At 39.1% G+C, this 27971-nt stretch overlaps 1 protein-coding gene across 3 annotated transcripts; it reads right to left on the bottom strand.

Annotated features, from left to right (window-relative positions):
* Positions 1-20: 20 nt before the first annotated feature.
* LOC112041491 (uncharacterized) lies at positions 21-26905 on the bottom strand. 3 transcript variants are annotated; one of them, XM_087017058.1, is made up of 5 exons: positions 26770-26905; positions 25966-26573; positions 25178-25314; positions 24537-24567; positions 22705-23849 (listed from the first exon to the last, which is right to left on the bottom strand). In XM_087017058.1, exons 2-5 carry the CDS (start codon positions 26564-26566, stop codon positions 23308-23310), a joined length of 1311 nt encoding a protein of 436 aa, XP_086873184.1. In that variant the 5' UTR covers positions 26567-26573; positions 26770-26905; the 3' UTR covers positions 22705-23307. The 3 variants fall into 3 exon arrangements, with proteins under 3 accessions (XP_086873185.1, XP_086873184.1, XP_086873183.1); XM_087017057.1 differs by having other exon boundaries at positions 25966-26877; XM_087017059.1 differs by lacking the exons at positions 22705-23849; positions 24537-24567; positions 25178-25314 and adding an exon at positions 21-2508 and having other exon boundaries at positions 25966-26885.
* Positions 26906-27971: the final 1066 nt, after the last annotated feature.

Raw genomic sequence — 27971 nt, 5'->3', positions numbered from 1 at the left:
TCCCGGTGATAATCAAGGAAGGACAAGTTACTGTTTTTTTCTAAAAGTTATTTATTCCGTTGATGAAACAATTGATAAATACACTTTAACCTGGTGAGCAACTGCCTAGAAAGTAGCTATTTGAAATTAATAGCTTGAAGATCACTGTAGCCGACACTAAGTTAAATCCACACGAAGAACTGTAATGAAGTAGTGAATAAGTAAGTAGTAAGTAAGCGAGTAAGTAAGTTAAAAGAGAGCCAGCGGTCTCTTTTTATACCCTTTTGACTACCACGCCCAAACGATAGCCAAACCCCAATTTTCACGTGAGGTGTCTTATGTATACTCTACTTCCAAATTTCCTTTCAAAGGTGCCAAATGTATAACTTCAAGCAGCTTATTTTCTGTACCTCTAGGAGTTGCCTCTTTCTAGCTTTCTTTGGTTCGTACTGTAAACCAATCCATCTTTACTATAATGTATCACTGATCAAATGATGTCCATTGCAGGATCCACCACAGCAATCCCCCGGTTTGTATGAAAGATCAGGTGATAACCGGATACTTAAAACCTAAGCTTTATCACCCACACACCTGAGAAATCAATCATGTTAAATTCACCCTCAGAAAGGAAAACAAGTTGATTAATAAAACCTTTACTGTTTGTTTTTGTTTTCTGTAAGTATTGACATTAAATTCTTTTTAAAATCACACGCATAAATAAAATCAGTATAATATTTGTAGTAACTGTTGCTTGGTACACAATATTGCTAGACAAACATTCCCCTCTCAAAGGACACTTGCTTGGAAATCTACAATAACATTTCTTATCTTGAGTACTAACTGACATATTTTTTAGAATTTTCTTATTGTGACCGTGAATGATTTGCTGTATGTTTTTCGTACAACAGTAACTAACTTTTACAGTGGATCTTTTAAATAATCGGTAAAGCTAGCTTCCGCGAGGGAAGTGTTTGTCTAACAACTGGAGGAATATATGTCCAATTTTCGTTCTAACATTTTTGACTGTGGTGAGTTAAACCAAATAACTTTTCTGTTGCGTCTTTTCTTTTCACTGGGGCGAGAGCTGCTTGCTTTAAAATTATTACCCAACGACCTTACGTTATATCCCGCCGTTTAAAGCGCCGTCGTTTATACGTTGTCTGATCCTTCTGTACCCTGAGTGACACGCAACGTAAAAGCTAGCTTGCTAAATATACCTTGTGGTGGAGTCGCTTTTACCTGGTATTGCTACTATGGGTTATATATGAAATCAAGATCGAGCTGGCAATACCGGAATCTAGAACCTAGGGTATCCTTCTGCTACCACCCCCTCAGACGAAAGGGATTGCAATCTTTCGCCGATGGCTTTCGGCATGTTCCTTATGATTCCGGGGGGGGGGGGGGGGGTGATTTGAGTTTTTGTGAACATAGATCGGCTGGGCGTTCGGTTTTACGAACGGCCTGTGTTTCCCGGATTCTAAGTCTAGGTTAACATCAAGGAAGTTAACTGCTCTATCGTTGGTGGATACAGTGATGTTAAGGTCATAACTTTTGAAGAGCTTGACTAGATCCTTTCTAATGCTGCCAGCTTCGCTTCCACCGCAAGATTTCATCACGGCTAGGCCGTCGTCCCTATATAGTCCTACCGATGTGACGCACGCTGCTCTGCCGGGCTTCTTCATCGGTACACATATTTCTTTATTACATGTCCATGTTTATTTATTTATTTATTTATTTTAATTGTGTATAAATGCTCCGGACTGTTGAGCATATATATATATATATATATATATATATATATATATATATACAGAAAATTCATATATGTATAAAGAGAAAAGCGAGTCTCTCCTTCTATCTCTCCACACACACAAACATGTTATATATGACACAGTAGCAAACAGTCTGGTGTCTCATATCAGTCAAGAGACTAAGAGATGTCAGTGTTTCGGCACAGAACATTCTCCCCAGTTAAGTACATGTACATTTTTCACAAAACACTTACGACTGGAATTTACCACCAGGTGCTTTATCAAAGCCCTAGATTATCACTCAACGACTGGCTTATTGAGTGCACAAACTGTGCCACATTGTTTCTTATTATTTGATATGTCCACCGCATGGTGACATTTACACTGCCCTGCACTGGATCTCCCTTAGCCTCGCCCCCCTCCTGCAGCTCTCCACTCCCACCCTGATGCCCATCCTCCTCCGCCTTAGCAGTCCATTCTTCTGGAACAGGTGGCGGGCTCTTCATTACAGTCAGGTCAATACTACCAGGGTTCGATGGGGGTTCTGTTTGTGAGAGTTCACCTAACTGCTGCCCCATGTCTCTTGGTGCTGAAGCCTCGTGAGTGTTGAATTCAGAGCTGTCTTTATCTGCCTGAATGTGGCCTGGTGGGAGCGCCTGATCTGGCGAAGAAGGCCCATTCTCCGCATTCTCATTATCAGCATCAGCCCCGGGTGTGTTCTGTGGATGATTGCTTCCAAACTGTGCCTGTGGGTCACCTCTAACGCAATCGGTTGGTCCTATTAAAAGTAATACTTTACTATAATTTGGTAAAGGTGTCATAATTAGTGGCATTGTTCTTAGAACCCAGCATATTTTATATCTTTCCCAAATAACAGCACACCACCCTGAGCTTCAGAGATAACTTGCCACTAACCTCTTCACTATAGCCTATCTTCATCGTGTCAAGTTACCTCTGACCACATTCGATAGCCCCCGCCGCCCGCCAATCAAATTTAAAGCCCGCACTCAATGACTCATTGAACGATCTAGCCAATGAACGCGAACGAGTCAAAGCGCGCTTTGTTCAAATCCGGACCAATCAAAGATAAGGCTGAATATCAGTGTGGGCAGCACGCAAAATACATCATCCCTCAGTAGATAATGATGCAGGGCCTCAAACTGCTCTGGTTTCAATTCCGATATACTCATATTTTGCAAAGAATCAAGAGATAACTTAACACGTTATTTTACGTAGTCACTCGTAGTTGTGTTCGGTTATGCACTCGGAACTACTCGGATGTCTCCGCACTCGACAATAACTTTGTTGTTAGTATGGAGCTTGCGGAATCAGCCGAGGATTGCCGATTGACGGTCAACCAATCAGCGTTTTCACCAAACTTTGGTGAAAAATTTTGAAACATGGATTCGATTGGCTTATATAAACTAGGTCAAACTATTTTCGTCAGAGGTAACTTGACACGATGAAGATAGGCTATAGTGAAGAGGTTAGTGGCCATATATTCATGACTTTTTTTACCTTTCTACGAAGTATTCACAATGACGTATTGACAAAGACATATTGTTAGTTGGATACGTGTTTCTGTGGTAAAATTGAGTTTCCAGCTGTGTACTGACAGCATTCCTTTACTTAAGCAGCATTTTTTTTTTTTTTTTGGACTGTTTTTTTTTTTTTTTTTTTTCGCCCTCTCGCACCGATTTCGGGGTCCCCAGAGGATGTCATCCATAAAAATAAAACAGTGTGGCCTTACCAGGCCATGTGATCTTTTCTAAGAGTTCCACTAATTTTTTGACAAACTTTAAGCTCTTCCTTCTATCCTCATAATCTGGGTCCCCCTTGCTTGATCCATGTTGTAGTACTGCACACAGAAGTCATATCTGTAACGTTGCGATATCTGTTGTTGTCGGAGAGTTGAACTTGCCATGATAGTGCTGAAATAAACCTTGAAACTTGATTGTCAACAAGTTAGTTCTGTTATTTTGCCATTTAAATACATGTAAGATACTTCAAAGTTTTTTTCGTTCCCTTCGTTGTTTGAATGACCCACAAAAATGGTAATGAAAACATCTAAACATTCTTGTCACGTGAGCCTGGTCTTGTCTGGTATTCCACCTGTGCTTCTTCATTATCTACTTCTTCATTATCATGACCTATAACTCAATTTGTACACAGAATCCCAAAAAATCCCAAAATGCCATGAATCTGTTTTTATACGGGGATAACCACCGGGATTCCCCTTGCCTCGTTCTCAGTTTTTAATCTTAAATAAAAAATGACGTCAGTCTGAATGTCAAAAATGGGTCAATTATGTCAAGAAATTTTGACGTAGATATTACCCTGAGTGATAGGACATTATTAAAAATTAGCTTGTTCACTATAGCCTATCTTCTCTCTTTACTCTGGTACGCTTTATAGGCCTATACGGTGTTGCTGATGTGGGTTATATAAGAAATCAAGATCGAGCCGGACTCTGAAACCTAGGGCTTCGTTCACATGCAATGTCTATTTTCTAAATTCTATTTTCTATTTGCGGCATGTCTTATGATCACGGTCTGTGCACTGAATATCCCGCCGCGTAATTACTGGCAGCGCGAGCCAGTTACTATAAGTTACTATAAGTAAATATTATGATCCATTATATTATTATGCATAAATTATATGGAAAAAATGACACAGCAAACCCATTTTACCATCTTCACAGTTATTCCAAGCAATCTGGGCGGTGCATACACAAAAGTTGTGTTGTTGCAATCAACCCGTAGAATGACGCTATGCGGCGGTGGACCAGTAGGCTTCCGTGACCCATAAGAGCCTGTGCGTCTGTCCCGAGTACTACAAGCTGCAAGGGGGTAATTAACTATCATGCGCGCTCGACTGACAGCAATTTAGCGTGAACCCCCAGGGATCGAGTCAGGTCGATCAAAATGGATCGATCTAAAACAATGGGAATGCACTCTATAGCGTTCAGTAAGTGGCGAAACAGACACAGCCATGTTTTTTTCGGGGCTCAAAGCTCTGTAGTAGGCTAAAAGACGAATGCGGCATGGGTCTTGTCAATTCTGCTGCTATAGGGCTTAAAAATACGAAATAGACACGGTGCATGTCTTTTTTGCACGTTAAGAGGCGTCTGAGAGACGGCACTACCAGTTCGTTCTTTGAATCTTGGACATAATAATGAATTATTGTTATTATGTCCAAGTTGAATCAGTTTTTGAGACACGTGGTTAGTAAACCTCAAGTCGAGCGGCCAGTGGCTGTGGCCGTTGACCAAAGAGGGCATCTTCTGGTGGCGGAATATGTAGGACGGGTGAAAACTTTTCGTATATTGATTAAAGCAGAATCACATTGCAGAGTCTTAGGTTGAGAAAAAAAAATAGGGGGGGGGCAGCCGTTGAAGACAATACATCAAGCAGTTTATTTTTTAGGCATGTGGTGTATACACTTTTTGACTTTGGCGGAAGGAAAAAGAAGAAATGTGCAATGGACTGGATAGACTGCAAATGTCCTACCCAAACCACCTTCTAAACACCAGGTGCACATTATTAAGAACCAATCTGTATATCATCGTTTTTTCTTTAATTTAGAAGATATCGAAGAAGAATTTAGAAGATATTGCTTCGCCGAAATGAAAGAGCGGTTTCATGATTTAGGGAATTTGGAACTCATAAAAAGACATCTACGCCAGTGAACAAGATATATGTCATTCTATAGGTGCATAATAAATACAATACTTCATTGCAACCTCCCGTCTTTTTCCTTACTGATTCAGGTACTTTAAGGGATAACAACTCTTCATATGAAATCTATATTTTACAGTAAATGCATTGTAAACAACTCATCGACATATAATATATTCTATTCAGTAGGACACATACTGTCACGGCGTAGGGTTTTTACGTAGTTTTTTCACGCGCCATTACGTTACGTCGCGTTCGTTTTGTGAAACAGAGGAAATTTGACCGAAAAATGTCAATATTATCTGCAGAAGTAAATATCTAATACTTCCAATCAGATGTTATATTAATTGGGTATTTAAGCTTCATACCCATGTAATATTTTATTTTGAAATGTTTCATTTGACCGAGTTTATGTTTGCCAAACTCACACGTCGCGGTGACATTTTTCCTTGGCAACATCGTAACTTTCCTTAAAATTTGCAAACTAGAGAGTGTGCGGGAAATTCCAGAGCCTGTATAATGTGTTTAAAAGCCATAATTGTGTGGCTAAATTTTTATTCAAATCTATCCTTGTAAACAAATGCCTCAGCTGTTTTCGTAGGAAGATAGTGTAAAATTCAGGATTTGACGTCATGCATCGGCCAAGACGAGCCCAACTGAATGTTTGTTTACATTTTCACCTATTTGCACTTTGGGGAATACTTGTTTTAAATATGGTCGGTAATTCTATTTTTATGTTGATATATGTTACTGTTTGTATAAGGTTTAGTCCTAATTCCATTTTACGATGTTACGACTGATATTTGTACAAAAACAATATCTAAGGAGCTGGTTAAAATTTTCAGTGGTAAATGTGCAAGCTTAAATTGGCTAATATATGTATTTCTAAATGTTATCTGTGTTTTATGTGACATTGATAAGATAAGTGGATTGTTTTCTTCATTTTAATTGGCAGATAAGTATTTTCAATAAGCATATATTTCTTTAAAATCCTTTATTCAACATATACAACATACTGAAACATGTTGAACAATTTTATCTGGCAAGTTATAATAGTAGAAAAAAATAATAAATTAACATGATGATACTAATAAATCCACCTTCAAAACCAAGGCATCATGCTGTTACAATCTACACCATGTGTTGCATTGTCAGTGATATAATTTATAAATGCAGTTTTTGATTGTTTTATGTTAAAGAACTTCTCTGTAGGCATTTGGCAATTAAAATATTTGAAGACATTGTATATAACCAGGGCACTTAATTTGCATTTATTATCAAGTACAACCGGCTGTTTAAAAACACATGGACTTTCTTGTTACAGCGAATACTAGTTTTACTATATGAAAGAAAATGAAAAGAAAAATGTCACAAAGCATATTTAAGCTTTGTGATCATGTCTCATAATGTTTATAATTATTATTTAAAGATAGTGTCATTTTCAACATTAATCACAAAATTATAATTTTGCATGTTTTTTTACAAAATCATGAATTCTTAGAGAGGGCATGATTAATGTATACTAAACTGCAAAATGTATGTTTCCCTTGTTTTCTTTTTCTTTTTCATTTTCCATTCCTTTGCTGTCTTTCTCTTTGAATATTATAAGCCAACAATTAAGTGGTAAACCATGGGCTATTGGTTTTCTGCAATTATCAACTTTTATTGAAAAATTACTTTCAAGTCTATGCCTTTAGTTGCTTTAGATCTGTCCAAACACTCAGTAAATATATCTTGCATAGCTCTATCAATAGAGGTATAGAAATAGATACATAAACAAAGGTTGCTTTATTGATATCATCACGATCACTTTCACATTATGTAGCACCCATTTTTCCTGTTACTTGCATGAAACTCTTCATTTTCACCTGCAATGAAAAAATACCACTACAACATAAATTATTAGAGACCATGGTTAAAGATAAACATTTTCATTTACATAAATTGAGAACATGTATCAAAACTTACTACAGAAGACCACAACCGATCCACACATAGTTAATGGTACCGGGGGTACATAAGGCACCGTTACAAAGTTTACTATGAATTACATAATAATGCTTTCCTGGGAACTAATATGATGATGCTCAAAAATGTTCTACTGCAGATTTGTATTGTGGAATGTACTTTGAGATATAGCTGTATAACAATTAGAAGTGTATAATTGAAGATTAAATATGTACCCCGTATACTTATCAAATGAATCTTGGCAGGTGCTCGCGCTGGTAAACTGCTTTCGTATCATTATTCAGACTTGCCAAAAATTAAGTAAATCTGTTGACTAAAGTGATGTAAATGAGTCGGGGTAGGTCACACAGTGCAGAATGAACAACACCCCCTATTAACAAAACTACATGTATGATACATTGTATACTACAACTTACAACTTGGACATATCCAAATGTACTATATACCTGTTGTGATCGGAGTTTTTTCCTTCCTCCACCTGGTCTGCTCTTCATGTGCCAAGATAGGCCACCTCAGGTGAGTGAGCTAGGCCAGGTGGGGACAGCACGCCCCCTGCAGGAGATCGTCACTATTGTGACATCACAACTGTCACAGATCATTGTCTAATATTCTGCACTTCGTACCGGACGTGTCTAGATTGACGATCCATCTACAATTCTATCAAAGAGCATAACAATAGACAGCGATCACTCACCAATTCAGTAAGTAGACACAGTGAATACTTTATTGGCGACAAGGCATTCGTAACTTGTATATTTGCGGGCCTAAAGCTTAGTTTTCGCTGCGATCTAGCTGAAAGTAGTTTGCGCGGGAAATTCCTTTGTCTAACATCCATTTGAATAATTGGGTGGAGCGGCGGTCAAAATTGTTGTTTCAATTTTGGATCGTAAAGGTCACCGCATCAGGAGACACTGATTTTCCTGCACATCTACGTTATTTTTCAGTACTTACGTGAAAAGGTCGGTGATATAAAGGAGACGTTGGTCTCATTATCCTGTGCATTGTTACGATCTCTACCGAAATTTTCCAAGACTGAGGTGCACACGTAATACTTTGGTTTCTTTGTTTATTTAGTTTATTTAAAGAATAAAATACTGACTTCTGTGTTGTTGTTATTTATTCTTTTGTATTTTAGGCGGAATTCTGAATAGAATTTCTGTCTGATTTCAATTTATTGCGTTGTGTACCAAAGTCTTTGTTTTCCAAATTTGAACTTATTGTACGTTTTAGGAATCTATTTATAGCGGATTTCACTATAAGCTTGGTAGTGTATTGTGCTTTGATAAGTGAAATTATTTTGAATCAATTTATTTTTCGCTTTCAAATGTACAATGGCGAGTGCATCAAGGTTGCCAGTCAATCGTGCTACTTACGATGAGCTCGTTACGCTGCCAGGTATAGGTCCTAAACGTGCAGAAAGGATAATATATGCTAGAGAACATGGGATCCCCGTGACCAGATCCAACATTTTGGAGATTTGTGGATCCAATCTTGGATCAAATGTAATTGAAAATCTCTCTTTTGGCAGTACTCACAGAAGTGAATTCGAATCTGAAGTCGACGTGGGTGACCTCGATTCTAGCATATTATCCACCGAAAAAAGTCAAAAACCCAAAATGAAAACTTCTAAAGTGACTTCCTACATTCATAATGAAGGAAGAGCGGCTGCTGAAAGCTATAGGGCAGAATTTGAAAGAATTCTCAAAGTGGGTGAGGAAATTAATCAACAAGAAAAAATTACACGCAGTAAAATCATTCAAAAAGCTGCAACTTATTCTCCACCAACATATTTAAAATTAAAAGCTCGTTCAAAATCAACAACTGAGCAGCAATTTATCAAACCAAAAACAAAATTACGTTCTCACTCAGCTTTGGACCCCAGAACTTTCACTTCGCAGCCAGCCACTTTAGACCCTGAATACGATCTTTTTGCTCTGCCTATTGAGAGGCTGCGTGTCGATAACAAAGATCATACAACTTCTTCCGCGCATGTAAAGCCTCCAGGCCGTGTCATAAATTCCGAGACTGTTACTTCTTTACCGACTGGTAGGGAAAGTAGTCGGCGACCAGCTCCGTCTGTCCATCGGGTTGTTTCGAATTATGATCTGCCACAGATTCATGTTCCTACGCCCGGACGGCGGCAACTTAACGTTGAGCATAGTGTTGCTGATACAGTCGAACGTAAACATGATTACCGGCCGAGTTCAATAGAAAAACATCATACGCGCCATAGAATTTCGTCTCCCGTTTTCCGCGACGAACCACTTCTTCCCGAAAGCGATGAAAGTGAAAATGAATATTTTAGAGTACCAAAAACAGTACGTCCTAAAAATAAAAAGGACAGAGGGGACCCCAGTGATTTACCCAAAAAATTGTCTTTTGACGGAAATTGTGAAAACTGGGAGTCTTTTAAAAACAGATTTGACAGTTATCGCCAAGTGAAAGAGTGGTCGGAAAATGAGTGTCTAGATTACCTTTTATGGAGTCTGGAAGGCGAGGCTTTGGCTTTGTATAACACCAATCTCAGAGCAAATAAAAACATGACGTATTCAGCCTTAATGAGTGAAATGGATTCAGTATTCGGAATTAAAAAACATCCCGATTCAGCTCGTTTGGCATTTCATACAGCAGTTCAATCTCCCAACGAAACCTTGAATAAATGGCTGTGCCGTGTTTTGTTATTGGCCAAAGATGCTTATCCTGATGAATCAGAATCCTTTAGAACAAAAGAAACAATATCTAAATTTTGTCAGGGCTGCATTGATCAGGATGCCGGGCGTTACACTCGTTTAAAACATCCAGCAAGCATCAGCGAGGCAATGACCTACATGGTGGATTATCAGCAAGTCTACAAATCATCACATATTCAAAAACCAACACGAAAAAATCGTGATGAATTGCAAATTAGTTCTCTAAATCTAACAGCTGATGAAAATCGGCAATTTCCAACTGAAAATGTAGAACAACTTGTTGAATCCATCGTGGAAAAACGCGTTAGCCAGTCACCTAAACTGAATACAATTCAGTTTAATTCAATGACAGAGTTGGAATCTATGGTTGAACGCTTGGTCCGGAAATTCACACCTAAAACAACACCTGTGTGCTTTTTCTGTAAAGGAAAGGGCCATTTTAAACGAAATTGCCTAAAATATAAAAAATTCTTACAAAGAAAAAATGCTGAAAAACAACAAGCACGGGCTGATATAACGAATCCAACTCATTTAAACTAGAAGGGTCCAAGGGAAATGACCGTAACCTTGGAAACCCGACTGAAACCGGTCACAAAACGGGTGAAACCATCGCGACTTCATTGTCTCAAACACGAACCGTTGACAATACTATCCCCGTAATGGAAACATTGCATCGTCCTCATCATTCCGAGTTAGAATGTGGTCAAAATCCTGTAATTGATGAACTTGGGGTTTTTCGATCTTCATTCGTTCCTTTGGTAGTGGCGGGTGTACATGTAATGGCCAAAGTTGACACCGGTGCGCAAGTTTCTGTCATGGCTGAAAAAATATTCGAGCAAATAAAAAATAAACCATCGCTCAAGAAATATTACAGTCTTACTCTTGCGGCAGGGAATACACAAATCGAAACTCGTGTTTGCGAGCCAATTTCCATCGAACTAGATCGTTTCAAAATCAAGGAATCTGTTCTAGTAGCGCCGATACATGACGATTTTTTGTTAGGCCACGATCTAATTGCCCAGTTTAATGCGAGCGTGCATTGTAATTTGGGTTACATCCAAATAGAAGGGCGCGACATACCTATGCAGCAAACGGAGTCGCGTGCACAAGACATTAAAATAGCTCGGGTTAGCGTTTCACGAAATGTAGTAGTACCCCCAAATTCAGCACTAAGGATAACGTGCGAGATCGACGAAAAGTTAGAAAAATACGTCGTCGAGGGTAAAGAAGAAGAGGGACTACTAATACCGAGAACTGTCTTGTCCGAAAAATCAAAACCAGTCGTGTGCCTCTTAAATCCATCAGATCAATTTAAAAAATTAAAAAAGGGTCATGTGGTCGCTACGGCTTGCGAAGTTTCGGAAATTTTAGAAAACCCTGTTTCGCACTTCGGTTTACATCGAGTGGGAGGGGGGTCTCCTAAAATTGACCAATCCAGCGCTCGTGTTGTCAGTACCACTGATGAGACAATGACTACCGATCTACTGGTGGGATTACCTGAAATTACTCTTGTAAAATCAGCCGTCCCTAGAACCGGTAGGGATTCTACAAACACACTTGTGGGATTCAATTTACCAGTGGAGCATTCAATTTACACTCCTAGAACTAGTAAAATCCCTAGAACAGGTGTGCACCCAAATATGACAAAGCTTGTGGGATTAAATTCTACTGGGGTTTGTGGTGTTAATTCCCCTAAATTTGAGAATATCCCTAAAACAAGTGCCCGATTTAAAAATGACATAAAAAGTAAACAACTTCTGAAGGTGGGTGGAAGTACTCAGGGCCCTTTAAAGGACAATCTTCATGTAAAAATCCATTTCTCGAATTTTGAAGATTCAGCACTCAATCTATACACTAGAGGTATGTTTTAATCGATCCCCGCCATTTAAAAATTATAAAAACAATCTATTAATAGAAAAAAAGCGTTTTAGTAAACCTCACCTCAATATGCATAAACGAAGCAACAGATCTGGGTCACGTGGTACTGTGACGACAATCACGATAAAGGTCTATGAGACTCAACTGAGCTGCATGGTACATACAGACGGAGAAGTTAAGGAAAGTTGTGTTGAACGGAGTTGAGGAATTTTCGTTATGCCTCGGTGTGTTGCCGTGGGATTCACCAAAATTGCAGCTCTCGTTGACAATCTTTCTTTGTCTGTGACGGTCTTCCGTGACTTACTAACTTCGGTGACAATAGTTGCGATGCTCTAGATCATGGTCACCTCAGGTGGTTTAGATCATATCAAGAGCTGGTAGTCTTTCAGATTAACTGTCATCAGTTGGCAAACTTACTGATTGCTGATGCATTCTAAATGCATTGTAGTTGACCAAAAGCTCGTTTACAACAAACCTGTTAATTATGCACCGCTGCACTTCCCAACCCAGGTAATAAGAGGTATCAAAATCGTCTTGGTGGGCTTTCATATTTTTCAAAATATCTCATTTATTTCATGGGGTGATTTTATTGGTATTTGTAAATGACGTTTAATATCAATATTTAAACAATTGAGTTCAAACACCGTCGCGAACATTAATAAAAATAATTGCTCTCAGGGTAACTTGAAGCATGCGTATGCCCAGGCATTACTTCCGTGGAAGAAAACGTGTTGAAGAACAAACAGAAAAAAAGAGCGGTATATTAAAGAAAAAAATAGGAACTTATGTACTGAAATGGTTCGTAATCCTAATTCGTTTATGCTTTGAGGATTTGTTTCTGAATGTTATTTCATCTGAAGTATAAAATAATTTAAAAGATTTATCATTTTATACCTTGAAATACAAGTTCTGCGTCTGTACACAAAACTTTTTGCAAATTTGTATGCTTTGTCAAACCCAAAAACATATAGCAGATCAAGGTAAAAGAGCATTGTTTGCTATAAGTAGCATGGGAAAAATCATTACTTGAATGTTTACTAAATGTGCAGTTTTACATACGTGAGTATAAAAAATTAAAAAATTCCAAGCACGCACAACAAAATGTAGACTAACGCAAAACATCAAGAACAGCGTAATCTCAGCAAATGTGCCCCATATAGTAGCTTAATTTCCATTAATAATAAAATCATCATTTAAGTCAAAAATTTTCTGTCGATTTAATAAATGTTCTAATTTATCCAGAACGGTATATTTATTTAAGAGGAGGCTAACTGAAATATAGTTTTATTATTTGTTTATTTTGTATTTGAAAATTGCCCATGTCACTCTGTTAATTAGAAGGTCTAAGCTGGATCAAGTCCGTGCTAAAATTCCTATGAAGCTGTGCAGGAAAAATTCTTCCTTTGTTTCTCTAGCTCCTCAATAAACCCGGTGTTCAGATTTTATCTAGTACCCCCAGGTCTGCGGGAGCTGCTCTTTGAAACTACAGCACAGGTAGATTTTTACCTGAGATAAATATCGCCAGCCATTTAACCCTCTAATTAAGAGGTAAAGGAAGTTCCAGTTAGATGGATGATTAAGATGGGACTTGTAAAGGTAACGGGCATCGTTTACCTCAGTTTAAGAAAAGTATCCAAGACGGAGTGTCAGCGGTTTAATAAAATTAATTGAATTTCACAAATAACATGGCCCTCATATGCAATAATCCACAGTACCCTTTACTCATTCAAATGCAGTGTTTTATACAACTTGGGATAACCATAATTAAATGCTCGTTAAAGAATTGACTAGACGGGAATGGTTTTACACAGCTTCATGAGGATTTAGATCCCTCGGGTAAGAGATTTGAATGAGTATTAACTTTTATCAGAAGCCAGAGAAGTCATCTTACAGGTAGACAATGCAGCTCAGTTTGACAGCTAAGCACGCTCTGTTCTCCAGTGGCTCGATTGTCGTCATCGGACCACGTGACCACGTAGCTCATTAACTCCCAGGCCGAACAAAAAGGACGTTTTTTAAAGCCAAAAATTTACAAAATGAGCTTTTAATTTGTGTATTTGGATAAAGATATCGTTAGTTGGGCATGTTTTCTGAAGAATATGTTCCGTTCAGGCCATTCTGACGGTATGAAGCAAATCCTTTAAGTGCCCCATCTGCCGGAAAGGGGTTCGTTGAAGAAAAAATTAACACCGAAATTTTCAAGTCACCTGTAAAGGGGTCACCTCAGGTGCGGAATTTTCAACAAATCGCTGGTGACGTTCACGCCGGACTAGATTCTTCTGGACGCGTCGCTAGCAAATCATCAGAAATTCCTAACCATGTAAAAGTGGTTTATGAAACATCAAAGAGGAATTTAAACAAAATTCAGAGTGAAAAATTAAAGAATGTTCTATCTGAATTTCAGGATGTTTTTGCTAGAGACGAGTATGACCTTGGTCGGTTTAGTGCCATTGAGCATGGTATCGATACCGGGAATGCCAAACCTCTTAAAACGCGTATGCGGCGAACTCCCGCGTGTTTTATTCAAGAAGAGGAGGCATTATTAACAAAAATGTTAAAAGCCGGGGTCATCCAAGAGTCTACGTCAGAGTGGGCATCAGCACCAGTTTTAATTAGAAAACGTGACGGTTCCGTCCGATGGTGCATCGATTATCGCGCCTTGAACAATGTCACGGTCAAAGACACGTATCCATTACCATTAATGGAAGATTGCAAAGATACTCTGTCGGGAAACATCTGGTTTTCGAAGTTAGATGCCAATTCTGCGTATTGGCAAGTCAAAATTAAACCCGAAGATAGGCATAAAACAGCTTTTATCACGAAATACGGATTATTCGAACATGTCCGTATGGGTTTCGGCTTGACCAATGCTCCTGCGACTTTCTCCCGAGTAGTCAATTTACTTATGAAGGGGTTGACATGGAAAACAGTTTTGGCATTTTTGGACGACATTTTGGTAATGGGGAAGTCCTTTGAAAATCATTTAGAAAATTTGAAAGAGGCTTTGGGAAGATTTCGCCAGTTCGGTATCAAATTAAAGCCAAAAAAGTGCGTTTTGTTTCAAAAAGAAGTTGAATTCCTGGGGCGGATTGTTTCTAATAACACCATGAAAATGAGCCCTAAGGATATTGAAGTTGTAACTTCTTGGCCACAACCCACTTGTTCTAAGGACGTTGAAAGGTTCTTAGGATTGGCAAATTATCACCGGACTTTTATAAAAAATTTTGCGGAAATATCCCATCCTCTGAGCAAAATTAAAGGTAAACATGCCTTTGAATGGGGACCAGATCAAGCTCAATCTTTCGAAGCGCTCAAAACGGCATTGACTACACCACCAGTCTTATCGTTACCAAACGCAAACGATCCGTTTATTTTAGATACCGACGCTTCAAATCACTCGATTGGTGCAGAGTTAATACAAGTGCAAAACGGCGAGGAGAAAGTAATTGCGTACGGCAGCTACGCGTTAACTCCCGAACAAAAGAATTATTGCACCACGCGAAAAGAGCTTTTGGCTATCGTGAGATTTACCAGACAATTCAGGTATTATCTTTTGGGCCGAATATTTACCGTTCGCACCGATCATTCAAGTCTGACGTGGTTACTGAGGTTTAAAGAGCCTCAAGGTCAACTCGCGAGGTGGATAGAAGAGCTTTCGCAATTCAATATGATCGTACAACATCGTGCCGGAGCTAAGCATAGCAATGCTGATTCGTTGTCTCGAATACCCGACAATTTGGCACCGTGTAACGAATATATTGCGGGAATAAAGCCGGAAAATTTACCTTGCGGAGGATGTAGTTATTGCGTTAGAGCCCATGAAAACTGGGGGAGTTTTTTCGGTGACGTCGACGAAGCGGTCAATTTAACAGAAAAGAAAAAATTGTCATCCAAATTTACTGGTAAATCTACAAAAAGTCAACGCGATCTGACATCCTCATTAAATACAGTCAATCTGGGACGAGAAACGGGTCCGGAACATCTTTTCTACTGTCTCCTAGAAAAAATTGTAGCCCTCTCTACCGATGTCGCTCTGCAACCTGAGGAATCTCATGTAGAAATAAATGCGTGTGGTCCGGAGGCGAGGTCAAATCCAAACCCGGATATTCCTCAGTGTTGGGGTTTTTCTATGGAAAAATTAAAAACTGAACAAGCAAAAGACCCTGAGCTTAACATTTTACGAGAGTGGTTGTACAAAGGGAATACCCCAGATCAGGGTGCACTCTTCCGATCAAGCCCAATCTCCAAAACTTACTGGCTGAATAAAGAATTATTCAAATTACATCATGGAGTCATTTTCAAAACTGAAGAGGAAAGCAAAGATCTAAAATTAGTCATCCCAGAATCATTAAAAAATTCTGTTTTCAAATTACATCATGATATCCCTTCAGCTGGTCACCAAGGAGTGGCTAGAACAAAAACAAAAATCAAAGAAAAATTTTACTGGCCCCATATGAGCAAAGAAATAGCCAATTATGTCCTGAGTTGTGACATCTGTAATAAAAATAAGAAAAAAGGGTGTTACGGAAGAGTCCCCCTGACTGAATATGTTGCAGGTGCTCCGATGGAACGGGTTCATATTGATTTCTTGGGACCGCTACCTAAAACAGCAAAAGGTAATGAGCATTGTTTGGTCATGGTTGATCAATTCACAAAGTGGGTAGAGTGCGTGCCGTTGCCTTCTCAAACGGCCGAAGTGACCGCGAAAGCAGCAATTGACTGTTTCTTTTCTAGGTTCGGTTATCCCTATCAACTTTTTTCTGATCAGGGACGGAATTTTGAAAGTCAATTGTTCGGGGATTTGTGTAGGGCTTTACATATACACAAATCACGCACTACTCCGTACCGACCGTCTGCAAATGGACAGGTTGAAAGGTTCAATCGTACCCTGATGGATGCCGTACGGTGTTTTTTGGGTAAAAATCAGGGTGAATGGGATAAATATGTCCAGCAAATTGCAGGCGCGTTGCGTGCTTCTGTAAACAGAAGTACGGGGTATACCCCTAATATGCTCATGCTTGGGAGGGAGGTCAGTACTCCAGCCCAAATTATGTTCCCAAATCTGAAATCAAAAGAAACTGACTATGGTGAATACATTTCAAAGTTAGTACAAAAAATGAAATTAGCTCATATTACAGCAAGAGCCAATTTAAAAACAACTTCAAAACGCATGAAACGTGACTATGACCTTAAAATCCTGCTTAGACCTTATGCTGAAAAGGATTTGGTTTATGTTTTGGATACAGCAACAACTAAAGGCAAATCACGAAAATTGTGTTCACCATGGAAAAGACCCGCCATCATTGTAAAGAAATTATCTGGCTATCTGTATCGAGTGAAGCTAAAAAATGCAATCTTTGTAATTAACCATGACAGGCTCATGCCCTGTAGGGACAGAAATGTACCCTCATGGATTACAGAATATTTAGCTTCTGATGAACAATTTCAGCACTCGAGTAACAGTGAGGAAGAAGATTTGACACCATACTGTATTTGCAGGGAGCCTTATCAGGGCAGATTCATGATTCAATGTGATTACTGTCATGAATGGTATCATGGATCCTGCGTCAATGTCACTTCTACCGAAGCGATAAACATTGATAAATACAAGTGTGTAAAATGTCAAATCTAATAATTATTTTTCATTGTTATTACAGATATGGCCAATACTATCACGGAAGTAGCACCTGTTGTGAAGGAGACTTCACTCAGATTACAGCACTGTTCACCTATAGATGTCCCTGGAACCCAGTTTGTCCAGGATTTGGCCCAGGCTCTGCCTGGGGAAGATCACAGCAGCTACTTCAAAACACTGGTGGCTGGGATGGCTACCATTTATAAAAAGGAGCTTCATGCTCCCGGTAGGTATGCCATGTCTCTGGCATGGTTGCAGCAAGTGGCCTACCAACTACAATCTAGTGGGCTTGCGTCTAAAAACTGGATTGAGAAGAATGTTTGGCGCCTTCCCAAAAATTTCACCCCTCCTGCACGAGTTTTGAAATCTGCTCCCTCCGTGGAGTACGATGGACAAAAAACTCGTGATTTCAGGCTTGGGAAGGACCCAAACATAACACTCATTTCCCAGGTGGTCGATGGGAGTGGCTCGGTCCAGCCTATGGAGGTGGAATCGCAATTGGTTGAGGCTGAACTTGGTGTGGGGTCAAGTAACATCGACCCCAACTCCAGTCTGGACTCCATTGAGGAGGACAGACTTCTTGGAGTCCCAAAGGATGCCGAAACCAGCGTGAAACCTCCAGCTGCTCCGGAAGCTTCTAAGCCAGGCGCATCACTGCTGCAAAATACCGCCATCCCTTTCAACTTTTCTATCTCCTCTTCTTCAGGTTCACACCTCCCTGAAGCTGCTGCTCCAACAGGGATCCAAGTTCCTGTTCCTGGGCCTGTACCATCTGAGCCCATGGGGGGCAGTAAGCGTAAGGGGAAGAAGAGAGCTCCTTGGTGGAGGCGTGGTAAGAAACCTGGCAAGGGGTTGGTTGCTGCAAAGTCTGGGGTGGATGGGCATGTTGAGTCAGCGGAGCTGTCTCATCCTACAACCAGGGAACCGAAAAGGTCTAGCCAAACACCATCCGGAGTGGTTGGACCTGACCCCAAAAGGGCCAGGAAAGATCACTCCGAGATGCAATGTGTGGTCCCTGGGTGTGGGGTGAAACTTAATGAGCAGATGCTCAGGCAGCATTCGCTGGGGCTGCATGTCCCGTCTATCTTTGATGAGCGCGCCAATCCTGAGCCCAACATCTTGGGTGTAATGGTTAAAGCACTGGAGATGCTTACTTTCTTCATTTTTGGTTTTAAAAAAGAACTGGACACTTTATACCAGTTCATTTCGGCTCTTCCAGATAAATTAAATTTAGCCCATGGCACTTTTTCTTCAATCCAAATTACTGCCATGGAAAATTTCTGTAAATTTCTCAATAAACCGGTTCCAGTGCGTTTCACCTTATACCCAGCTAACTCTGTCGGGGTCCTGGTGGATTGGAGAGTCCTGACACAGCTGTCTGCTTCTATAACGGAGCAGCAGAGGTCGTTGTGGATTCAAGGGTTCACCAGGCCAGAAACTTGTCTGGAGGCGGGGGAACAAAGTAAGTCAGGGAGGCAAGCTTTCGATAGTCACTATCATCTAGATAGAACCCTGGCTGCCTTTGGTCTTCCATACTCTGGCAAGTTAGAGGGTCTTAAGGGTTTGCTTCCTGTTTGCTCTGGGAAAGAGGTAGAGTTGGTGGGAACTGTAGCTATTTACTGCGATCCCAAGACATATCCTACTAAGGGGTATCTTTCCACTCTGTCTGGGATCGAGTATGTAGCTATTGGTTTTCACCCGAGGCTAGCCGGCAAGCTTTCTCAGGGCAATCTGGACCAGGCAATTAAGGCTTTCTCAGAGTTGGTTAAGATGCCGCTAGTAACAGCTTTTGGCAAGGTAGGTTTCGACCACACTGAAGCCATGTCTAAATGGCAGGATCAGGTTGAGTTGCTCCACAGACTTCTGCCTTTTCTAGAGGCCAGGCATGTCCTGGTTGTGCACTGTAGGGGAGTGAGGGGAGACTCTGGAGACTGTGAGTTCGCCATAAGATCTCTTTTGTTTCATCTGAAACTGTGTGGCGTTCCGCAGTCCCAGAGGATCCATTTTCACTGCTTTACAGGCACTAAGGCCCTTCTCGAAATTTGGGGAAGGCAGCAACCAAATACCTTTTTCGGTTTCACCCGGGTTGCTGCCACCTTTAACAAAAATCAACTAGCAGCACTTAGGGCGGTGCCTGACTCCAAACTTCTTTTGGAGTCAGATGCCCCCTATTTTGCTCGCAAAAAGGGGGGCCATTCAACACCCTTTATTCTCTATGAAACGGCAGAGATATTGGCGGGGCACAGAGGGGTGGATGTCTCTCATATTTTAAAAATCACTACACAAAATGGTACTTCCTTGTATAAAAGGGAGTAACCAGAAATTTGGAAAACAAAAATTGAAAATATGACAAAATTACTTCTTTTTTGAACAATTTAAAAATTTCTAGAAAATTATGAAAACTATTTCTTCTTAGTACTTACTAAATTCAAATTTCACTGAAGCCCCTCTCCTCTTCCTGATCCGGGAGATCATCGGAGCTATGAAAGTTACCATCAGTGGGCCTATTTTCACCTTATTCATTTCTTTATTTGATTATCATTCATTATTTATTTATATATCATTTACAGATACAAAGATGCACAAGAGCACAATGGCACCTGTAGCACTTATATATATCTATCACTTGTCAAGTTATGTACACAAATATGTGTATTTCAGAAGCACTATATTGCAGGACGCAATACAGCACCGCAGCACAGTTTATTACTCTGTACTAGGTACAGTGCACCAGCACAAGTGTTTATTTATTTCCATTTTATTATTTATTTAGTATTCTGATCTTCCGCCAAATCCTAGGAATGTCCCCAAATTTTTGATTTCATTTTTTGGCTTTCCAGTATTTATTTTTGTGGATAGACTATCACTGTATCAGTGATGTGACTAACTGCTGAATCAACAGTTGTCACAGTTTAATCCTATATTTTTTCTCGTCAGACTATCACCTCGGTGATGTCGTTAGCATTAACGTCAGTCTGATCGAGGCTGGAAGCCATTGTTATTGAAAAATATTTTTACATGTTTAAACATGTATTGCTATTACTGGGAAAAAACTTTACCTTTTTCGGCTCTTTTTAATAAAAGTGGGGGGAATGTTGTGATCGGAGTTTTTTCCTTCCTCCACCTGGTCTGCTCTTCATGTGCCAAGATAGGCCACCTCAGGTGAGTGAGCTAGGCCAGGTGGGGACAGCACGCCCCCTGCAGGAGATCGTCACTATTGTGACATCACAACTGTCACAGATCATTGTCTAATATTCTGCACTCCGTACCGGACGTGTCTAGATTGACGATCCATCTACAATTCTATCAAAGAGCATAACAATAGACAGCGATCACTCACCAATTCAGTAAGTAGACACAGTGAATACTTTATACCGAACATGATCTTGAAGTTGGGGGGAAGGCATACACTTTTTTCGTATAAAGTATAACTTCTGAATTCTGTTGAAAATCTATACCTACCTCATTATAATCTTCATACATAGTTTACATGTGTGGGTCACAAATTTCCGCAAGTTTTGGTGCAATTCGAAACTGGCCGCACAATTCACTCCACCTGTCCACCCTCGTGATAAAATTGCGGGATTTCCAATGAAAATAGGTCAGACAAACTCCCGCAAAACGAGAGGCAAAATTGGTTCTTCGGCATTAATTTTAAGTTGCATTTTTATTATTTCATGCAATCATTGCCCTAATAAACTGAAAACCTTATTTGTGATCACACTGGACTTAAGAAATGCATAATTTGAAGGCCCAATCAGCATTCACCACTTTACAGATACTTACAAAATCGCTGCGCGCATGCGTGAGAATTGCATTGTGGGAAAAAATAGAGCAAAACAAAAACGGCGAGTATCCGAATAATGGGGAAAAACCTCGACGATCACACACTCTGGTCCATAATTGTAAAATTAGCGGGAAATTACCTTTCTCGATACCTTCTATCATTTCTGCAACTTGAAACACAGCAGGTAGTCATTATTTTGTGTTCAAGAGCCTTCGCGCCATGAGTTCACGCTCTTTCCCCCTCCCACAATGCAGTTCGAGTTTCCTGTCGACGTACAACTGTAAAGTGATGAATGTCACATGACTTCTGTCACATGATATTTACGAATCAAACCAGTTCAAGGTCAGTAGTCTGCTGCTTAGGAGAAAAGTGTGGATCATAGCACCTTATGTGAAATTTGAGGTTAGTTTGAAACTTTTTAGAGTGAATAAAGGTGTTTATTTGCTTGAAAGACGGCAAAAATGGGTATTTTATTCGATGGTTTTGCGCGGGAGTAAATTTCCGCTGATTTTGACAACTTCCCAGATTTTCGGTCGAGACTGACAAACCAAAGAGTGTGCGGGATTTTCCTTTAAAAATTGAAAACCTTTATACTTTAGCAATCTTTTTTTGCAATTTAAGCGAATTTTATATTTGTAAACAAATTTCTCGCATTATAGTCCCTCCCTAGACATTTGCGTTTTTGGTTCTGTAAAAAATTCCGTCCTCTGTATTCAGGACGCGGTGGAAAGAATTCTTTACGGTTTATTGGTGAAACTATGCTATTTTTCGACAGAAGAACAAATGCTTATTCACTTTTTAAAATATAAAAGTTCAAGCCACTGTAGATTTTTTGCAATATAGATTTACGTGTAACGTACACATTTTCAACGAATCGCCGTTCTCGGGCTATTTTGTTACGCGGACGTAGCAAAACAACAATCATGACGTGCCGAAGTACACCGCTTTTCGACAGTATGTGTCCTACTGATTTAACCACAAAAAAAGACATTTAGAGCAATAAATCTGAAATCTGTGCTTGCCATCCAACCACGTGACCTCCACAGATGGCTTTACTTTGTAATAATCTCTTAAGGGATTATTACAAATAAATAAATAAATAATAAAATTTAGAAAAAATTGAAAAAAAAACGGGGACTAACTTTGAATGTAGAAATGGATTCATTAACCATTGGTAAGTATGGAAAATTGCTGTTTACCCCAGGAAAGATTTTATCCCTTTAATATGAACGAAAAAAGAAAATACTTGCATTATAAAGGTATCCATTTGAAACACTGTATTTTGAAAACATTGGTAGTTTTATAATCAAACAAACGTTAATTACACTTTAACCTTCAATTGTACACAACAGTTGATTTTATTTCTATTTCAAAATAAGGTAAAATCCCACAACATTTACATTGAACATAACATGCCTCAATGGTCGTAGAACACTTCAAGAGTTTTATTGTCTGAAGAGCCTGAAGGAGGCAAAAACTTTTATGAAGAATAATTAACCATTCCGATTATTATGTGACTGGTTTTGACTTTATGTGTGTGTGTGTGTGTGTGTGTGTGTGTGTGTGAGTGACAAAAAAGAAATAAAAAACAGCAGTTATTTTACCCTGACCAGTTTCATCACATCTTCAAAACCCCTGAAGATGCAATGAAACTGGTCGGGGTAAAAAAATTGCTGTTTTTTATTTCTTATGTCATATATATATATATATATGTACATATGTATATAGTAAATTCATATATATGTATAAAGAGATAGAGAATCTCTTTCTATATCTATCCACACACACAAACATGTTATATATGACACAGTAGCAAACACTATGGTGTCTCATATCAGTCAAGAAAGTAAGAGATGTCAGTGTTTGGACACAGAACATTCTCCCCAGTTAAGTTCATTTTTCACAAAACACTTACAACTGGAATTTACCACCAGGTGCTTTCTCAAAGCCCTAGATTATCACTCAAGGAGTGACTTATTGAGCGTAAAGTATTTCTTATTCCTTGAAATGTCCACGGCATGGTGTCATTTACACTGTCCTGCACTGAATCTCTCTTTGATTGTGGTTCTGTTTGTGAGTGTTCACCTAACAGCTGCCCCATGTCTCTTGGTGCTGAGGCCTCACGTGGATTGAATTCAGAGCTGTCTTCTTCTGCCGGCAGGTTCAAAGACATGGGAATGTGGCCTGGTGGCGAAGAAGGGTCATTCTGTGCATTCTCATTATCAGCAGCATCCGCAGCATCAGCAGCATCAGCAGCATCCGCAGCATTCCCCAGATTGTCAGATTGTGCACTTATCTGGGCACTGTCAAGGTCATCTTCTACATCGCCCAAGGAGTAGGTAGGTCCCAACGTGGGAAGTGATGCATCTCTCACACTAAGAGGTGATCGAGCAGAGCAAGACAAACTGGGTGCAGGGTCAAGGTTGTTGCCATGATGGGTAGGGCTAGGATGTACGGACTGGTAGCTGTCTGTGTACCCCTCACCTATCAAAATCAGAGATAATAATAATAATAATAATAATAATAATAATAATAATAAATTAATTGATTGATTAACTAGGAAAACCACTTGGGTCACCACTGCTGTCCATTATTAAGTAAAAAAATCTCTTACATGTTATCTCCTATTAAAAGTAAAACTTTACCATAATTGGGAAGTGTCACAAATGGTGCCATTGTTCTTATAACCCAGCATATGCAAGTTCCAACTGGGCATAAAATCATAAGAAAATTTTTATATAGTATTTCACATAACAGGTTTGCATACCCTGCATGAGGCAGAGTTCACTTACTTTGGACTGCATTGTACGTAAACACAAAATGTTCATTTTATATTAAAACAATATTTTACAGCCCCAAAAAATTCTGTAATGTAAAGGAGAGTTCAGAATAAACTAATCATACCAGAAGGATCAATCTATCTCTGCTGGGACTCTCACTAAAGTGCAATTAATTTATTCAGCTTAATTGTCTGACATGCTTCCTAAACCAGCTAAGAGGTAACTAAGTCAAGCGCACACTGAAGTAAATCACCCCCTAGCTTCTCAAGGGAGCATGCCAGACACTTGATCTGATTACATTGACTGCACTTTGAAAATCCTTGCAGAGATAGATCGAACCTGCTGGTGCCATAAGTTTATTCTGAACACCCCCTAAAAATATAAAGCTCACCCTGGTCTTCCACGTCTGGAGTAGATGGACCCTAGAAAAATTCATATAAAGAAAACTTTTAAATTCCTTCATTAACTTATTGAAATAAATCACATACAAATAATTCTTTAAACAAGATTAATGTTTAGTCATTAACTAAATCTCTACTTTTGCCCAACTTCATAAATTCTGTCATTAATTTTTTATATAAAAAATATTTATACTAGAAAAGCACTCCGAGAGCGCAGACCTCCGCCAAGGCAGCAATTTTTGATTATTGATTGATTATTGATCCGGATCACCACCAAAAACTTTTGATCTTTTCCTTGGCCCATCTTTGACAGTTCCTAAGAATTTCATCAAAATCGGTACATAACTTTTTGAGTTATGTTGATGATTGATTTATGATTATAGATTATTGATTGACTATTGATTCAGATCACCACCACAAACTAATTACTTCTAAGTTAACCCATTTCTGACCTACCCTGAAATTTTCATCAAAATAGGACCATAACTTTTTGAGTTTTGTTGATGACAAACAAACAAACAAACAGGTGTAAAAAAATAACCTCCTTGGCAGAGGTAATTACACTAACGTATCATAAAAATATCAGTTTCACCATAAGTGTTCTGTATTCTTGTTGAAAGTATACACCTACATTTTGGGGGTTATTGCCCCGTTGTTGTCCAGGTAATGGGGCAGTGTCCCGAGAGGAGTCAGAACTGTCACGTGGTCTTTGCTGGTAGCCACACCCACCTGCCACCTCTTCATTAGGAATGTTGCTGGAAACTGAAGCTGAAATTAGATATATTTAATTGTGAACTGGTACTGGTGAAGTTTCCACAAGAAGGAAAGGTAATTCTCACCAGAAAATTTTTAAAGGTTCGTATATATTATTTACCCTTTCTTTATGAAATATATTATTAACATTTTTTAAAGTAAAATGTAATGGTTAATTTGGAAAATGTCTGTTTTCGTTATGTTATATTTTTCACACACACACACACACACACACACACACACACACACACACACACACACGTAAACACATCGGATCAGATAATTTCCATACCCTATGAATGACAGCATCTTGGACTGCATACTAAGCATGCCTATTATTATTAATTCTCATGCATTATTATTCCCTCTGTTGATATTTTCCTTAGAGGTTAAAGCTATGCACATCCATTGATGCATTTTTAGTGCATAGTTACTTATCTTTAATGTTTAATTTCCTTATATTTGGTAGCCCTCTTTGTAAGTCTACTATAATTTTTTTTCCAGGGAAAAAAGGATAAAATTCCAGGCAAATCTCAAATTAATTCAATCAGACCTTTGGTTATCATATATTATTACTTACAGTTACTCAGGCAGGACCAATATAACATCATTTGAACAGTGAAATATGCCTGCCAGTGGAGGTAAACAATTTCATGCAAATCTTACCAGAGTCTCCACTGTCTGGCACTATTGGCCCACTAGCTCCTACTTGTTCATCTAAGTCTCTTTGTTGTGGATTTTCACACAGCACAGTATTCTTCACCTTGGTCCAGGCGCTCTCATCTTCTTCAGGGCTTTCTCCTTGGCGGAAAAATACTATGGAGGCGACATTCAGCTGTTTCGGGATGCCGCTATCGGTGGATTGGACGCCATGGACGGCAAGGGGCACAAAGCGTGACGTACCGATCAACTCCCGGAATGCAGACTGGGCGACGTATTCTGACCAACAATCTCGAATGAAGGCTGGACTCAAAACAACGATCGTGTAGCGGGACTCCCCCAGGACTTGAAAATGTTCATTTATGATCATCCGCCCAGGGAGCAAATCACGATCTGCATAGTAGCCTCTGAGCTTTCTTGCATTATTACCATAAGGCCATGTGATCTTTTCTAAGAGTTTCACTAATGTTTTAACAAACTTTAAGCTCTTACTTCCGTCCTCGTAATCTGGGTTCCCCCTTACTTGATCCGTGTTGTAATACACCACACAGAAGTCATATCTGTAACGTTGCGGTGTCTGTTGTTGTCGGAGAGTTGAACTTGCCATGATAGTGCTGAAATAAACCTTGAAACTTAATTGTCAACAAGTTAGTTCTGTTTTTTCGCCATTTTTATACATGCATGTTCGATTGTCCCATACCAGTTCATCGATCGATACTTCAAAGTTATTTTCGTTTCCTTGTTTGACAGACCTACAGAAATGTTTTAACTTTTTTCATTTAAATGAAAACATCATATAAACATTCTTGCCTCGATATCCTTGTCTCGTCTGGTATAAAAAACTGGATCAACTCTACTTTATAACCTACACGGAGCTGGAAAGAACACAAAATATTCCAGAGTCATCGAAATTTCCAAGGGGATTCCCCTAATTCCAGCCTCGTTCTCACTAAATGACGTCAGTCTGAAGGTCAAGAATGGGTTAGGTCATGAAATGTTGGCGTAGGTTTATGTCCATATAGGCCTAATATATTAGCTATATGTAGCGGCACCAACAACCCACTTAACATTTCACAATTACACTAAGCAATCTGGGTGGTGTATACATACATACATAGTGTTGTTGCAATCAAACCGTAAAAATTAATGACGTTGTGCGACTTTTTTGTTAGGGATGGACCAGTTCGTTCTTTGTATGCCTATATAGTGACCAACATATTGGATCAAAATTTGACTTTTGATCCAAATTTAAATAGGACTGGTGCATTTTTAGTTTTGTTATTGTTCAGCTTTACATATTATGAAAATTATAATATGAATATGACAGTTTATAGGCACAACCAGTGCTTTGTCATTTACCACTTCTCTGAATTCTGATCTCAACTACCGCATTCCATCGTAGGTCTACCGCTCTAAATCGCAGCTCGCCAGCAGTTGTTGAATACTTATGATGAAAGATGCCTGCTCAGGTTATTCTCTGATATTTTTGAAAAGGCCAGTTGACGTGATAAAGTACCTGACTAACGATAACTATCTCAAGCTTCCAAAAAATTGCCAAAAGATTTTAAAAAGAAACAACAGGATCAGCATATGTCTATCTGGGTTGATCTAAGATAAGTGTAGGCCTATGTGTGCACCCATGCGTATGGTTAATTGGAATTGTATATTATTTATTCATTTATTTATTTATTTATTTATTTATTTATTTATTTTGTTCACAAGTTGGAGACAATTATGTTATTTAACGAGAACTTTTAAATTTAAAAACCCTAAGTAGGGCCTAAGCATTGTAACGCAAGTGTGTGTGTGTGTGTGAGAGAGAGAGAGAGAGAGAGACTTAATATTTATACAGATGGGTCCTATTATCTAAAGAAAGAGATTGGAACTTGAACCACCCTTGATGTGTAAGCTCATTAATGGTCAGTCATATAAATCCAATTTAATCACCTCATTACTTATAACAACTTTGGTAAAACAACACATTTATACCCTCTATTCTAGTGATATTATAA

Source organism: Lingula anatina, chromosome 7 (assembly GCF_051362555.1).
Source record: "Lingula anatina isolate TDL-2025a chromosome 7, LinAna3.0, whole genome shotgun sequence".
Classification (NCBI taxonomy): Eukaryota; Metazoa; Brachiopoda; class Lingulata; order Lingulida; family Lingulidae; genus Lingula; species Lingula anatina.
Note: the sequence above shows the minus strand (reverse complement) of the source record. Positions and strands in the feature narration are given on the sequence as shown.

Bases quoted from the DNA above. Each gene is read 5' to 3' on its own strand.
- LOC112041491 (XM_087017058.1), bottom strand. From the start codon at position 26,566: ATGGCAAGTTCAACTCTCCGACAACAACAGACACCGCAACGTTACAGA. The intron at 25,315-25,965 runs GTAAGATTTGCA...ATCTAATTTCAG, and splicing joins GCCAGACAGTGGAGACTCTG to CTTCAGTTTCCAGCAACATT. The intron at 24,568-25,177 runs GTAGGTGTATAC...GAATTTTTCTAG, and splicing joins GGGGCAATAACCCCCAAAAT to GGTCCATCTACTCCAGACGT.